The sequence below is a fragment of the Vicia villosa genome, unplaced genomic scaffold (assembly GCF_029867415.1).
Source record: "Vicia villosa cultivar HV-30 ecotype Madison, WI unplaced genomic scaffold, Vvil1.0 ctg.001422F_1_1_3, whole genome shotgun sequence".
In the NCBI taxonomy this organism is placed as follows: Eukaryota; Viridiplantae; Streptophyta; class Magnoliopsida; order Fabales; family Fabaceae; genus Vicia; species Vicia villosa.
Window position 1 is genome coordinate 79,544 of NW_026705614.1, and position 16,858 is coordinate 96,401.

General features: G+C 33.9%; 1 protein-coding gene across 2 annotated transcripts in view; it reads left to right on the plus strand.

Moving 5' to 3' along the window:
- Positions 1 to 448: 448 nt before the first annotated feature.
- Positions 449 to 16,858, plus strand: part of LOC131635092 (DNA polymerase epsilon catalytic subunit A-like) — a 35,833-nt gene continuing 19,423 nt past the window's right edge. The window contains exons 1-27 of one of the 2 annotated variants that reach the window (XM_058905690.1): positions 449 to 792; positions 1,994 to 2,059; positions 2,153 to 2,212; positions 2,381 to 2,476; positions 2,693 to 2,853; positions 3,000 to 3,091; positions 3,209 to 3,426; positions 3,936 to 4,022; positions 4,173 to 4,307; positions 4,670 to 4,792; positions 7,083 to 7,166; positions 8,714 to 8,878; positions 8,961 to 9,137; positions 9,400 to 9,513; positions 9,586 to 9,690; positions 12,689 to 12,807; positions 12,922 to 13,063; positions 13,136 to 13,230; positions 13,447 to 13,552; positions 13,663 to 13,742; positions 13,860 to 14,036; positions 15,347 to 15,434; positions 15,579 to 15,659; positions 15,745 to 15,888; positions 16,255 to 16,350; positions 16,456 to 16,656; positions 16,769 to 16,823. In XM_058905690.1, the coding sequence (XP_058761673.1) occupies positions 640 to 792; positions 1,994 to 2,059; positions 2,153 to 2,212; positions 2,381 to 2,476; positions 2,693 to 2,853; positions 3,000 to 3,091; positions 3,209 to 3,426; positions 3,936 to 4,022; positions 4,173 to 4,307; positions 4,670 to 4,792; positions 7,083 to 7,166; positions 8,714 to 8,878; positions 8,961 to 9,137; positions 9,400 to 9,513; positions 9,586 to 9,690; positions 12,689 to 12,807; positions 12,922 to 13,063; positions 13,136 to 13,230; positions 13,447 to 13,552; positions 13,663 to 13,742; positions 13,860 to 14,036; positions 15,347 to 15,434; positions 15,579 to 15,659; positions 15,745 to 15,888; positions 16,255 to 16,350; positions 16,456 to 16,656; positions 16,769 to 16,823 (3,220 nt within the window). In that variant the 5' untranslated portion in view covers positions 449 to 639. The remainder of the gene's footprint in view (positions 793 to 1,993; positions 2,060 to 2,152; positions 2,213 to 2,380; positions 2,477 to 2,692; positions 2,854 to 2,999; positions 3,092 to 3,208; positions 3,427 to 3,935; positions 4,023 to 4,172; positions 4,308 to 4,669; positions 4,793 to 7,082; positions 7,167 to 8,713; positions 8,879 to 8,960; positions 9,138 to 9,399; positions 9,514 to 9,585; positions 9,691 to 12,688; positions 12,808 to 12,921; positions 13,064 to 13,135; positions 13,231 to 13,446; positions 13,553 to 13,662; positions 13,743 to 13,859; positions 14,037 to 15,346; positions 15,435 to 15,578; positions 15,660 to 15,744; positions 15,889 to 16,254; positions 16,351 to 16,455; positions 16,657 to 16,768; positions 16,824 to 16,858) is intronic. The other variant, XM_058905691.1, reaches the window with a different exon arrangement.

The window sequence follows — 16,858 nt, forward strand, 5'->3', positions numbered from 1 at the left end:
GAGAAATACAATCAAAATGCATTTAACATATTAAAATGCATTTTACATATTAAAACATAGTATTTATTTAAGTATCTATATTACTAATATTAAAAATATAAAAGAGTGTAGATATTATAAAATAGTGTAAATATCACAGATAAACCACAATAAAATAATAAAATAATATATATTAAACCATAAAAACCAAAATATTTTTAAGAAATTAAAATTTAAAAAATAATATACTTATGTATTACTCAATTTTAAAATTATAAGAGAGAGTCATTTATGCTACGACCCAACTATGTATTACTCAATTTTGAAATATAAAAAGAAATAAAAGAAGGAATGTGAAATTTCGCAAGGTTTTTTGGAAATAAAAAGGAACTTAAAAATATATATTTTAAATAGAAAATGGAACCTGATTTTCAACTAAAATAAAATTAGAACGTGAAATTTCGCAGGGTAATACAGTAATCAGCAAGACACTCTATTTCACTACTCGTCAAAAAAAAAAAAACGCAAGTGAAAAAGCGCGGGAAAATACACCAGCATTACACAAGAGGGTTTGGGTTTCTATTCGAGATTTTAGCAGTAACAGTAGTCATCAACTTCCAATCCAGAGGGTAATCTGAGATCTCAATTTCTTCGCCGACGATGAGTGGCCGGAAATGGGACCGGAGAGACAACCGAACATCAAAGAAGCAGAAATTGATCAAGAGCGCCGAGGAAGAACTTGAAGCAAAGCTAGGGTTCGATCTTTTCTCCGAAGGGGAAAAGCGTCTTGGATGGTTGCTCACTTTTTCAACGGTAAGTCAAACTAGTGTTTAAATCAGTTTCTTCTAGTTATGCTATTGAATTGATGAAATATTTATTACTAGAATTGTTTAAGTATGAGTGAATTTGTTTCTCACTGAAGGTTTGCTTTTAGCTTGATAAATTGTAGAATTGTACTACTATAACTACTCATTACTTAATGTTTTTGTTAGTTTTACATTGTACATATCTTGTTGCACATATTGTTTACTAGCTCTGTAGCACCGAGACCTCTGAAAAAAGCGTGTCACGTTCAATTTATTCATTTTTTAAAATTATTATTGGTGTTGAACTTGACGTGTCAGTGTTTTGTACGGTGTTCGTGTTTGTATCCATGCTTCTTAGTTTACTAGTTATATTTGTGATTGTGGTTCTCGGTTGTTGCACATATTGTTGCTTACTAGTTATATTTGTGTTTGTGTTTCTCAGTATGCTCTAATGTTGAAAGTATTTAATTGACATGCAAGGAGTGTATAATATTAGTTATTTTATTTATTCATGGTGTTAATTAATCATAACTTGCTTAAAAACATTTAATTTTAATTGCATCTATCTCCGCTTAGTGGGATAAGGCTTAACTGTTGTCATATCTCCGCTTTACTTAAATGTGCTGTGTAGTCTTCAGAATACAGACTTGTAGTTTCCAGTCTAGATGATGTTAGGGTATCCTAGGATTATTAGTAAAGTCGAAAAAGACTTATTAGTTATTAATGAAACTCTACTTATCATTATTCACTCTTGATTGACCACAACAACAACAATCAAACCTTATCCCACTAAGTGAGGCCGGCTACATGGATCAACTCCAGCCATAATGTTTTATTCAAGACCATGCTTCTCTCCAAATCGTTAATCTTTAGATTTTTCTTAATAACTTCTCTTATAGTTTTTTCTAGGTTTTCCTCTATCTCTAGCTCTTTGACTCTTCTCTATTTGATCTATTCTCCTTACCACAAAATCTACGGGTCTTTGACTCTCTAATTGGTTGACATTGTATTAAATTTTACACCGACGTTGCATCAAAATTAATCTCATATTAAAATGTAACCTTATCTACTAATTCGTTTTCATGTGATATTTCCCTTGGATAGACATTATGGTTTTTCTGTTCTTAATTTTGAAGTCACAACAATTTTGTTTGATGTAATACTTTTATGGAAGGGACTACTTATACACACTTTTCCATGCTTTGCAGTCATCTTATGAAGACGAGGATACCCGCAAAGCCTACAGTTGCGTTGATCTTTACTTTGTCACACAGGTATTGTTCGGCTGAAATACTTTGTTACTAGTTCTTCCACCAAAAGAGGGACCTGGTTTGGTAAATAGGTTACTGATTGGAGTGTGCTTGCAGGACGGGTCTTCATTCAAGACAAAATACAGATTTCGTCCTTATTTCTATGTAGCTACAAAGGTGAGTGTGCACATTCACATGCATGCATGTAGAGGCTGTTTATGTGTGACTATCCAATCATCAATGTTCATTGCCTTTACAAATTTATTCTGATTCGATGTTTATTCTGCGGCGAAAACCATCACTCTCACAATGGTAATAGTAATTGTGATTATGTAAATTTAATAGAATAAAATGGAGATGGATGTTGACGCATACCTGAGACGACGTTATGAAGGCCAGATTGCAGATATCAAAATCGTAGAAAAGGAAGATCTGGATCTTGTAAGAATTTTATTTGTCTCTTATACAACTTTAGCATTGATAATCTGTTCTCTTGGATTTTATACTGTAATTCCTTCCGGAGCTTAAGAAGTTTAAGTCAAAATGGTTATCGACACAATCAGCATTGAAGTTTCATTTTACTTCAATCAATTGGTCCATGCATACTCTGTATCTCCTCATAAATGGACTCTGAATTATTTTCATTTTTCTGAACAGAAAAACCATTTGTCTGGATTAAGAAAATCTTATCTAAAGATTTCATTTGATACCGTGCAACAACTGATGAATGTGAAGAGTGACCTGATGCATGTTGTTGAAAGAAATAAGGCGAAGTCTGATGCTGCAGAAGCCTATGAGTCCATATTATCGGGGAGAAGGTAAACTAAGTTTGATGGGACAGTTAATTTTTAGATTGAAGTTTACTTCATTTAACAATAGCATTTCATTTTATAGTGCTTATTTTCTTAGTAGATTTTAACTTTACTTTGTAACCTGATCTGACCCTAGCTTGCATGATGCTTAGCAGAGAACAAAAACTTCAAGATTTTCTAGATTGCATAATTGATCTTCGTGAATATGACGTTCCTTACCATGTTCGCTTTGCTATTGACAATGGTAAGTTTTTATATTTATATTTATCCTCTTGTTTAAAGTACCTATTCAAATATCCCATTTTCCATTGTCACTTTATATTTATCTTTATCATCTCACTCTTAAACACACGTGCCCCAGATATACGGTGTGGCCTGTGGTATGATGTTGGCGTGTCCACTGATGGGGTTACACTTCAAAGAAGGACAGATCTTCTACAGCGTGCTGAAGTTCGTGTTTGTGCATTTGATATCGAGACTACAAAACTTCCTTTGAAGTTTCCTGATGCTGACTATGATTCAGTTATGATGATTTCATATATGGTAGATAGGCAAGGGTATTTAATCATAAATAGAGAGGTAAGTATTAATGGAAGTTGTTAATGTTTGGGTAATCTCTCTCTTGCTGTTACTATTCTATTATTACAAAGGAAACTGAAAAATACACGTTTCATCGCTCTTATCTTCAGTTTTATGATGGTCAATATCTTTTGATTGCTCTTTCTTTTCATAAGAATTTAATGTTATTCTGATCATCAACCTTATAGTGCTTGTACGATTCCCAAATACACCTACTTTGGGTGCACAGAGGTTGATCTCAATTCTCAATACAATGTTTTGATTTTCTTTAAAATTTGAGATACACAAGTAGAGATTGGTATTCCTCATCCATTTAACTTCCAAATTAAGCATAAAGTGTAGCCAGAGAATCAATGGAACAATAATAAAATATATAACTCTATTTCATCTAAAGTAGTTGTTAATTGATCCTGTAGTTGTATGTTGAGCCTGTATTTTAAAAACATTAGTCATTATCATAGGCTGATGACGACCTTAAATAACAGTGTTGTTTTCCAATTTTTTTCCAGTGTGTTGGGGACGATATAGAGGATTTAGAGTTCACTCCAAAACCAGAGTTTGAAGGGTGTTTCAAGGTGACAAATGTTCAAAATGAGGTAATGGGATAAGTGAATCCACAGATAATGGTTTTTTTATATTCTATTTGTCTGCTGAAAATCTGTTCCCGCAGTTGTTTTGTAACAATGATATTTATTTTGTTCAGGTTTATTAATTTTTTTGGGTTTGTGGCTGATATTATTTGGCAGATTGAGCTTCTTAGAACATGGTTTTCTCATATGCAAGAGGTGAAACCTGGTATCTATGTGACATATAATGGTGATTTCTTTGACTGGCCATTCCTGGAACGACGGGCAGCCCATCACGGGTTAAAAATAAGTGATGTATGTTGCTAACCTTGTGTATTTTTGGCAGTACTGGCTTCATTTATGTGGGTAAATAAGTAAAGTGCACGTGCATATGGAATTCTTTCTTTCTTCTTTACATTTTCATTAGTATATCAACTTAAAGGAAGACATCGATTCCCATTGTATTTGAGCTTGAATTGGGCTTTGTTGTGCAATAGTTATTTATGTGTAGTAACTTTCTTTGCATATTTTGGGACAAACCATGTATGTTTGAAATTTCATTTTTATATTCGCTCCTTATTCTGAAGCATATTAGTTCTACTATTTCCCTTTTAGTTTATTAATAATTAATTCACTATTTCTCTCTTTCATTTTTCTGTTATTATTCGATCTTGCAGGAACTGGGGTTTCAATGTGACATGAACCAAGGGGAATGTCGTGCTAAATTTGCTCCCCATTTAGATTGCTTTGCGTGGGTTAAACGTGACAGTTATCTTCCTCAAGGGAGCCAAGGCCTCAAGGTACCAAATTCATACTCAAGCTCTCAGTTGTTGACTTGTTGTAACTTATTTTATTAATTATTAGGGTCATTCTATTAATTGTATTTAACTATGTTTCTCTATGACACTAGTTTTTTCTTTAATTTCATCCAAAAGAAAACTGGTCTTTTGTTGACATTCATGTAAAACTTTCTAATTGTTTGACATAGTTAGATGTGGATTCCCCCAAAATATTGCCAACATTGTAAGTTCATATATTTAACATTTTGTTTATCAGTTAAAGGGTTAATAAAAGTTGAATCTAATCATGGGAATGCAACAATGTTAAAACTCTTGAAGGAGAGCTTGACAATCCACACTGTCATATCTGGCTCAAGAGATTAATTTTTGATGTTGCTCGCGGGAACTCAGTTTATACTAAAAAGGGTGGATAAAAATCCATTTACAGTTAATGCATGAATAGGAACACGCCACATGTTTTCATGTTACATAAATAGAACAATAAATACAACGAAGTTAACAAACTCGAATTAAAAGTAAAATTCACGTCATAACTAACTCTGAGAGCTCATGTATAGAATGTTTGAATATGGTTTTGGTTTCTTGTAAAATGAATGAACTTTGGTTTTGGTCCATGTAAAAGATTTTCGTTGGTTTTCATTCCTCCAAAATTTGAAAGTGTTGTTTTTTGTCTCTACCATCACGGGGCATTGGTTAATAGCTTACGTGTCTCACAATAGATTACGATCATGCTAGGTGACACCTGATAATTTTTGTGATGTCACGATAGCATGTGACTCCACAGAATTATTTTCTTGAACCTTAAATGATAGCCTATGAAGCACGGGCGCGCCGAATTTGACCTGACACGGCGACACCGATAATAATTTGAAAAAATGACTAAATTACATGTAATCACAAGTGTCGGTGCAGGTGTCCGACCCCGACACAGACACGGACACGCCTTTTTTTCGAAGTGTCGGCGCTACATAGATGATAGCTAAGGACCAAAAATAGTGATTTGAAGTTTTAGAGGGATGGAAACCGAATAATTTTTTACAGGGATCAAAATCAAAATTCTTTCATTTTGTTTAAAGTATCCAAGCACTTGGAAACCTTCTCTTAAATGTTAGATATCTAGGCAGAAGAACAAGGCACTTGAAATCTCCAATAAGCTTCCCATACTACTCAATGTGGGACTTGAACACCCCATAATATAATATCCAGTCAGCCCTTTCATAAGTAGCATTTTCTGAGCCGTCGTCAGCTAGCCCTAATACCAACTGATAAAAATCCAAGCACTTGGGCAGCCCTCCCTTAAAAGCTAGCTATCAAGGGGGATGAATTAGACCACTTCAATACTCCACCGAGCACTTCATACTATTTGATGCGGAACTTGAGGCTTGAGCATCCTGCAATATGAAGCACAAACACTCCGAATTTGACCCCAACACTGACACTGCGACACCGGTAATAATTTGAAAAAATGAATAAACTAAACGTAATCACAAGTGTTGGTACAAGTGTCCGATACTGACACGGACACAAACACGGCTTTTTTTAGAGGTGTCGGTGCTACATTAATACCTTAGTCCCTATCATATTACAGGAATTATAAATAATACTTGCAAATTTTGGAGGGATTAAAATCAAAAGAAGGAATTTTTTCAGGTGCCAAAACCAAGATTTGCTAATTTTACATGGAATAATAGCATGTTTAGCTCTATAATTAACTAGTTGAAACATTGATAAGAATCATTTTAATTCCACTCATGCTTTGATAATCATGCATAATGCTAGCAACCATATTGTTATACCACTGCTATATGAGATAAAATAACTTTATGGCTCCCTTTGTTTCTCTACCCATGACTTATTAAAAGGAAGCAGTGTCAGATATCAGAGTATTGGAGAGCTTGCCTGCATTTATGATTTATTGAGTACACATCTCTTTCCCTTTCATTGTATTTGACGTTGCTGAAGACTTTACCCTCCATCTTTTAATACACTTTACTTGGAGTTGGCTCAAGTCTGTTTTCCTTTCTTTCTATTTTCTACCTTAATGAAGTTATGCATACTACTCTCCCAATATGCACAATGACATAATCATATCTAGTTAACTAGTTACCTACTTAGCAACATATTCATTTTGCTAAAATTTTCAAGTTATTTACAAAATTTATATTTACTATGTTTGAGATAAACTTGTTTTAAGTTAAATTGAATGGTCAAGTTTAAATCATGTGCTCATTAATTTCTGTTTAACCAATTCTGTCCTTTCTACATATGATATTTTCTTTGTTTTATTTAGGCTGTAACAAAAGCCAAGCTGGGATATGATCCAGAGGAGGTGAACCCTGAGGACATGGTACGCTTTGCAAAGGAAAAGCCTCAGGTAGGAGTGATCTAAGTGATGTTTCTTTTATTTGTTAAATTGGTTTGATGTGGGGGACTAGCAGTAGAGCATTGTAAACAGTACTTTTTTTTTGAGTTTTGGTAAAATGTTGAGTATAAATGGACGTCATTTGTCAATATATTTGGAAGTATTTTTCTTTTCTTTTTAATGTTTGCACGACCTTCATGATTATGCATAAACAACAAATGTTAGTATTGTTATTTTTTTTAATGTTGGAGGTGGAGACTGAACCCTTGATTTCCTTATCACTCAATTCCATAACTCTCCCACCCTTACCACCGAGTCACTCTTATATCCTCTCACACTAGGAGTTAATTAATCTATACTATATATAAAGGAGAATGCATACCAACTTTTAGTGTGCTTTTTTTTCTTCCTATTTAACCCTTCCTCTAAACTGTTTTTCTATGCTATCTATATAACCGGGATATCAACTCTTGGTGTACCTTTTTTTCCTTCTAATTTTACCTTTCATCTAAACTATTTTATTTATGGTTTATCCCAATATTTACACAATGAAATAATTGATATATATATATTATATATATATATATATATATATATATATATATATATATATATATATATTTATTTATTTATTTATTTATATTTATTTATTTATTTATACACACACACATTTTACTTACCTAATCAAAGAGAAAAAAGAGGGAATGGAAACTGAAAAACTGAGAAAAGCAAACAGAAAGACACTAAAGTGCCTGTCTGCATGCTAGTAGTGTACAATACAGCCACTCAATAACAGAATCTAGTTTTTTCATAAAGTTGACGGCATAATGTAACTAACCGAGTTCAAATCAGTTAGGATACATTCCCCCTAACAATACTCATTCTTTTGTAATCATTAATCAAGTTTTTCTCTAGAGAATAATTATATAGAATCTCCCCTCTTTCTTTGTTTCTCTATCTTTGTAGTTCCTAAATGGTATTAGAGCCTATCCATTAGGACACCCACCATACTTTTCATGCTCCAGGCCCTTTAGTGCTGCCTGCGAAGATTGGACGGTGACATAGTTCTCTTATTTTCCTAAAAAGATCTGATGCAATTGGTTTTGATTGAGCTTGTTGTGTTGGATTCAAAGAGGGCCTTTTACTTAATAATGTGTTTGGGTAAAATTCTCGTATGGTAATCTAAGGTCTTTGTGGGTTCTGACATATATAGTGCTCAACTTTGGGGTTATGTTTTGTATACTTATACCTAACTAATGGAGGTGCTGTAGTTTAATGATTGCTGTCTTTTTTTTTTTTTAAATTTAAAATGACATGATCCACTTTAATGCCAAAAAAGAAAAGTAAAAGTAAAACGCGAGTACCATTTGTATTTATTTGTCTACCAAGAGTTAATGAACTGTTATATTTGGTAGTGAGCATTATTTTTTCCTTAGGGTATGCCATACTATTGTTGGAGTTTTCAATCTATAAAGTTGTGCATTTGGTTGATCACGATTCTCCTGAGGTATCTTGTTCATTTTACTTATTTTTTTCTTTGACTTGAATTGTTATTGCAGATGATGGCCTCCTATTCTGTTTCTGATGCAGTGTCAACATATTACCTATATACAACTTATGTTCATCCCTTTATTTTCTCGCTTGCCACTATCATTCCCATGTCACCAGATGAGGTTTTGCGCAAAGGCAGTGGGACCCTCTGTGAAATGTTGCTTATGGTCCAGGTATGCTCTCTCCCCATGTGTTTTATTTTTCCCATTACAAGGCCTCTAGTTTCCCTTTTATTTATTTCCACTTCTGTTACAGTCATACGAGGCTAATGTTATCTGCCCTAACAAGCACCAATCTGATCCGGAGAAGTTTTATAAGAATCATCTTCTTGAGAGTGAGACGTATATAGGTGGCCATGTTGAATGCCTAGAAAGTGGTGTATTTAGATCTGATATTCCATGTAGTTTTACACTCGAGCCATCTGCCTTTGAGGTTTGTTGTTACCATCTTTAATTACTTTATTTGTGACTGCACTCCTTCGATTATAGAACAGATTGTTCATTTTTCATCTATTTAGCTGTTACTTCTTTCTAGTCATTTTCTTGGCAAAATAGGGAAAAACCCTGTTTGTGCCAGAAGGGTGGAGCAGACACCAATTTCTACCCCACCCACACCCCATTAAATAACTAAGCTCTGAATTCATGCTTTATTATATTTTCTATAAGTATGCTTCACTAACTGTAAGTTGTTCCAGCAATTGATCAAAAACCTTGACCGAGATCTACAGTATGCTATAAGAGTTGAGGGTAAGATGGATTTAGAATCTGTATCAAATTATGATGAAGTGAAGGATGCTATCATGGAAAAGGTACTGATTATGATTTTTTGGCTGGTTATTTTTTCATGTATGGTTACTTAACCTATTTTTCTATGCACGCAGCTTGTAAAATTACGAGATGCACCAATACGTGATGAATGCCCCCTCATTTATCATTTGGATGTAGCTGCAATGTATCCAAACATAATTTTAACAAACCGACTTCAGGTATTATGATATTTTTATTTATAATATTGGTCTTCAGCCGAATATTCATGCTTAGTATGTTTTTTCAATGAAAATTTGGTAAGAGTACGTGTATTAGGGGTCACACTTTGTTGGGAGCTTCAAGATCTGAACCTTTTCACTTGGTTGTGATTCTTTTGATCTTCTTCAGTTCCGCATTGTTTTATTCTGTTCCATGTTATTGGTTGCTCGCATGCACATTCCAGCTGCTTTGGCCATGAACCCATGATTAGGGATGTCAACGGGGCAGAGATTGTTCGGAGGATGCTTCTCCGCTCCCCGCCCTCCCCCAAATTTACTCCCCATCCCCATCCCCAATCCCCGCCACGGGGGAATATTTCCCTCCATCTCCATCCCCACAGATCTCCACGGATATCCACGGAGATCGAATCTTAAGAAATTTTTTACACTTTTTAATCAAAACTATGACACTAGTATTTTTTTTTTCTGTTTTTTTTAAAACGCATATATTTGCATCTTTATTTTATAAAAAATCAAAATACATCTTGCATCAATAATAAATAAAAAAAGCAAAAGAACTTGATGTTGCTAATATTTTTTATGTATAAATAAATAAATAATAACATAACTTCTTGCTACCGTGCTTCCAGTAATTTACTACCACAATACCGATGTCGTCCAGCGCAGGTGGTTGATTATGTGTGACAAATCTATAACTTCTAATTACTCTTCATTTTCTAATACATTAATATTTTTCATGTAAAATTATCTATTTATATAATATATATATATATATATATATATAATATATATATATATAAAGTATAAAAATTAAAATATATCGTCGGAGTCGGGGAATCCACAGGGCGGAGGATACTTTCCCAATCCCCACCCCAAAGTGTTATCGGGGGAACTTTTCCCTCCATCCCCATCCCCACGGGGAAAAAAATCCCCAACTTTGAATCTCCGCACAGATATTCCCCACAGGGATCCCCATTAACAGATACAATTGACATCCCTACCCATGATGCCTTAGTTTGCTATAATTACTTTAACGCAAACTATGTACTTCAGTTTACAACAATCACAACCCTACCCAGCAACACCAATAGTCTCTTCCACCCTCACAACGTCATCGACAATTGTTTAAGTACTACATCAACAATTTCATCAGCAACATCAAGTCTGAACAATTTCAGCAACAATAGCAGTTTGTGTTTTAACAATTCGTTTAAACAATTACGTTCCTCAAGCTTTCTTAACCAATACCAAACCATCTCAGAAGTTGAAAAACTGGTATGCCGACCCAGTGACTTCCCATCTTGTCACCTCTAGTTAACAACATATTGCAGAACCCATCACACTTTCTTGTAGGAAATAGTCAAGGTTTGCACATGAAATCTATTATTTGGCCTCTTTCTATCTCCATCTTATTTGATTGGAAAAACCAAGTCCATTAAAGATAGAGTCTGAATAAGATTTATAAGGAGTGACACTCTTCACCATACAAGGTTCATCTCAAATTCTAATATATTTCAATGTCAAGTTCTTTCCAGTAACTTGATATTGTTTCCTTCAATCACAAAATCTTGTGAGTGTGAGTCTGTTTTCTAAGAATAGCTGTGTGTACTTTGAATTTCATTCACCGATTGTTTTTGTTAAAACATTGGGTGATCATTGTTTCCTAGGTTCATTTTGGTCTCTTTCCATTTCTCGACCTCTTTATAAATAATGTGTTTTATTCATTTCCTCTCTGTCACACTTAAATTGTGTATATAGTGTCTTTCTCCCGATTATGAGAACACAACCTTATGTCCTACCTCAACCCCACAAAAAGGCTTATCAAGTGAGGACTGTCGAAACCATATAAGCTACCCGACATATCTCTAGTCAATGTGGGACTTACAACACCCTCACATTCCGGCATTGTTTGAAAAACCAGACCAGACTGATTGGTCAAACCGGTTCAATCTGGAACCAGGCCGGACTGATCGGTTAAACCGGTTCAATCTGGAACCCGACTGGACTGATCGGTCAAACCGAACCAGGCCATTGACTGGTCCATTCAATGTTTCAAATCGAATGTGCATGTAACCAGTTTTGATGTATTAAATCGGTCACAAATCAGATTGAACAGGAAGAACTCATCTATCCGACTGGAAAAAAACTCGGTAGGCTTGTTCACTGTCAGAAAAATCCAAACAAAGTTGCAAATGATACTCACCTACTGAAAGAAGACAGGGAAGATGAAGTAAAGAAGAAAATTAAAGAAACACTGTAGACCTTTTTATATACCTTTCACTCCTATAATTAACCAACTTCAGTTGGTTAATTGCTATAAAATACTCCTTCTGTCCCAAATTATAAGTGACTTTACAAAAAAAATTTGTCCCAAATTATAAGTCACTTTACAATTCCAATGCAACATTAATGACATTCTTCCCAATATACCCTCTATCATTTATTACTATTTATTCTTCTAACCCTTTAAATTTCTCTTTAATCCGTAATAATTGAAGGACAATATTGAAAGTCATACATAATTTCACTTTCCCATACAATATTAATTACGTTTCTTAATACGTGTGAAATGTCCAAAACGTCATATAATTTGGGACGGAGGGAGTACCAGCCTAATAAAGAAGCACGTCCCAGAAAGTTACGTCTCTTTTATCTTTCTATTCTTCCTAGCATATGCCTCCACTATAGGTGGGTGTTTCCTTTCAGAGTATTAGAATATATAAGATATCTGATAACTTCAACAATTTTCATCAAGTACAAAAGTGTCATAAGCATTTCAAGTAAAATATGTGATTATCATCTTACCATTTCATAGCCAAAAGTTTAATGTGGATAAGTATTTGATGTGAAATGTTAGGAGATAATTGAAAGATATGTATGTTTTCTGCCTGTTTCGTTTCACTATCACTCTATGAGTTTTGATCACGGATTTTGAATTTCCAATGAATATAAATCTCCCATAACCTAAGACCTAAAGGATTTTTTTTCATGATTGCAGCCTCCATCAATTGTTACGGACGAGATTTGCACTGCATGTGACTTTAACCGTCCCGGAAAGACTTGTCTACGCAAGCTTGAATGGGTTTGGCGTGGAGAAACATTCACGGCAAAGAAAAGGTGTAATTTCCTTTTTATATTAATGTTGCAGTTGCTGCACTGCAGACTGTTTTGCTCAAATCTGTGAAAAGTTAAATAAATGACTGATAAGGGTATTTTTTAAAATCCTTTCAGTGACTATTATCATCTAAAGAAGCAAATTGAGTCAGAGTTTGTCGATGGAGTAAATGAAAGGTCAACAAAATCGTTTCTTGACCTGCCCAAAGCTGAGCAACAATTAAGACTAAAAGAGCGTTTAAAGAAATACTGCCAAAAGGTTATATGATTGATTTATTGAACATTCTCTTTAAATAATGTATGGCATACTAAACCATAATGACTTCCTCAGGCATATAAACGAGTACTTGACAAACCAGTTACTGAACTCCGTGAAGCTGGAATCTGCATGCGTGAAAATCCATTTTATGTTGACACTGTTCGCAGGTGAGTTAAGATCATTGAAGAGTAACTCTGAATAAAAACTGACCATTGGAATATCTAGTTCGAAGCAGATGTCCATAGATGTTTATAATCTGCAAGGCATATTAAATATACAGCTCATAGTTTTAAATTGGATTGATTGACCCTTTTAAGTTTGTCTTGCACTATTTTTTGGTTGGTTGTAGTACTAAGGCTATGTTTTGTGTTATCTGGTTCAAGTTTCCGGGATAGGAGATATGAGTATAAAGGCCTCAACAAGGTTTGGAAAGGAAAACTATCAGATGCCAAGGCCAGTGGAAATTCTATGAAGATCCAGGAAGCACAAGTATGAATTGTTATATTAACAGGCTTGTTGGTTCTTTCACAATTACTCAATTTGCTGTTAGCAATATGTTACAGTGTTGGGATTTCATATTTGTTTGTTTTATGCATCAGGACATGGTAGTGCTGTATGATTCATTGCAACTTGCTCACAAGTGTATTCTTAATTCCTTTTATGGATACGTAATGCGAAAGTGAGTACATTGACCTCCATATGTTTTTGAAGTTTCATCATTGGGATTCATTCAATTTCAATAACATTTGCTACTTTTTCTTCTTGATCATCTCGTGCATCAATGTTTTTGTTCCAGGGGTGCAAGATGGTACTCCATGGAAATGGCTGGTGTTGTCACATATACTGGTGCTAAAATTATTCAGAATGCCCGTTTGCTGGTAGAGAAAATAGGAAAACCACTTGAACTAGACACTGACGGTATCTGGTGTTGCCTTCCTGGATCGTTTCCAGAAAATTTCACTTTTAAAACAATGTAAGTTCTAATTTACTAATTATGTGTCTGTTAAGCGTACCTATATTCGAAGTTGTTAATATCAGGTGTTAAATTTGTATGCTTAATGCAAATTTAATCAATCCAATTACTAAATTGAAAATCATCATTAAGCAGATCAGATTCACAAAGTTTCATACATTATATATAAACGAAGATGGAGAATGGTTGGACAAATACAAATTTTAGGCTTAATGATGTGTGAGATAAAAGATTTAGAGTGTAATTATATCCATTGGCTTAGTTCATTGGTTTGGCGGTTCTTTAAAACTAAAACCGAAAACCAAACCAAACCATATCGGTTTTCATTGGTTCGGTTCGATTTTGAAAACAAATAAAAAACAATCAATTTCATTTCGGTTTGGTTTGATTTGAATTGTCGGTTGAATTTGTTTTTTTTACCCGCTTACATCCCTAAAAAAACTATTTCTATTCTATATTTATAAAAATATCATTTTAATAGCTTCCTTTTAAATTTTACAAAGCATCAAACTATAATATACGATTTGATAGGTTCTTTGCAACCCTTCATAGAAAATGAATACTTGTTTTTCTCTTCAAAACTGTAGTACAGGTGCAGTAATTTTTTCTATCATAAAAAATCTATCCGGCCGAGTTAAATTTTTAATAGGATAAGAGTAATATATTGGTAAACTTGCTATTAAGTTATTTTTGTTGACAAAATTTGCTATTCCATTATATTATCTATTAAGTTCTAAATTTGCTATTCAGTTATATATCTGTTAACTTCTAAATTATTTGTTTTTATATACATGATGATCAAGATAGTATAATGATTGGAAATTTGTGTTCTACAAAAAAGGAATTAAAGGTAAAAGTTTGTTAAGTTTGATACGGTGTCAATGAATCTTGACTTATATAATTAGCTTTTGTAGAAATTAAATCTAGCAATCCAATTATTAACTTTTGTGATATAAAATTTCAACATGCCAAATCTTACTAACAAAAGAAGGACTTGTCACTGATTAATAAACCAGGGGGCTGTCTATTATATGATAAACTTTGCTTAATTTTAGAATATAAAAAGAGTATTTAGGAAATTGTTGACTGCAAAACTTAAGATCAATGATTTTGGTGGCTCTTTGCTAAGTAGCATAATTGGTTATTCTAGTTGATTTCTCCAACATTACTTAATTAAAGGCGTAGGCTGTAGGCAATTGTGCTTCATCTTGCATTTCACTCCTTTCACAAAGTATTTTCTCTTTCTAGTTTTCAACAATTTCAAATGCTACTGTTAGAAATCATGCTTACTCATTCTTGATGCATTTCAGAGACTCAAAAAGGAAGCTGACAATCTCATACCCTTGTGTTATGCTTAATGTTGATGTGGCAATAAATAATACAAACGATCAGTACCAGGTGAGCTTGTAATTTTATTCGTAGTTGGTTCAATTCACAATATGACTCAGTGCTTCCGCTTCTTTGTTTTACCCTGAGTAGTCTTCAGTTACCTTGCTTTAACAAGTGATTACATAATTCTCTCTATTTCTAATTTCCTGACAGACGCTCACAGATCCCAATAGGAAAACTTATACAACTCATAGTGAATGCTCTATTGAATTTGAGGTGGATGGACCATACAAGGTAAAGTAGAGCAGCAAATTGATATTACAATTTTATCCCGTGTTTCACTATATTTAAATGACTTGTATGGTTTTCTTTGGTGTAGGCAATGATCATACCTGCTTCCAAGGAGGAAGGAATTTTAATTAAGAAGCGATACGCTGTTTTTAATGATGATGGAACTCTTGCAGAGCTCAAAGGTTTTGAGATCAAGCGCAGAGGTGAACTGAAGCTAATCAAAGTTTTCCAGGTATTTTAATAAAGATAACTTCAAGTGCGATCCATACAATAAGATTTGATCATTTCCCTTTCACTACAAGGGTGATGCTAACTAGTTAAAGCTGAAGCATTCATATTTATTAACTACTTGCAGTATTTCTTTTCCAGCGTGGAAAGGTATCGGTAGTTAGAAATACACTAATTATAATTTTTAGAATAAGCAGTTCCAAACTCGTTGCATAAACTACTCCTTTTCTTTTCATAGTTTGCATAATTTTTTATTTCTTTCTAAATTGTAGCATCAAAGTTGCAGTTCAACATTCAGGGTCTTTTTAATGGTTGCTATGTTATTAATGCAAAGTTAGAGTGATCAGTTGAAATTGTTGTTTTTCAACAGGCTGAGCTTTTTGACAATTTTCTTCACGGCTCAACCTTAAAGGAATGCTATTCAGAAGTCGCTATAGTGGCAAATCGCTGGCTTGATCTTCTTGATGTATGCTAAAGTCAATGGCTCAAAGTCTATTTTAATTGTAGTATTAGGCACTTTGATATATATGTTTTTCACATATTATTTAGTTAAATTCTTCCTGTTACACAGACCCAAGGAAAAGATATTGCAGATAGCGAGTTGCTTGATTATATATCAGAATCAAGTACCATGAGCAAGTCTTTAGCTGAATATGGTCAGCAGAAGTCTTGTGCTGTTACCACTGCTAAACGTCTTGCTGATTTTCTCGGTGATACAATGGTCAAAGATAAAGGTCTTCGATGTCAATACATAGTAGCAAGTGAACCTAAGGTGTGATCTATGAATATTTGAAAATTTCATGAATCACATTTGTTTCATTCATCCAAATAATCTGTTTGTTTGTTGCTTAGTGACTATCATCTAAAGACCATTTTCTTTACAGGGAACACCTGTAAGTGAGCGTGCTGTTCCTGTGGCAATATTTCAAACTGATGCTGGTAACTTGCTCGTTTTTGAAGGAACAGATGTCAAT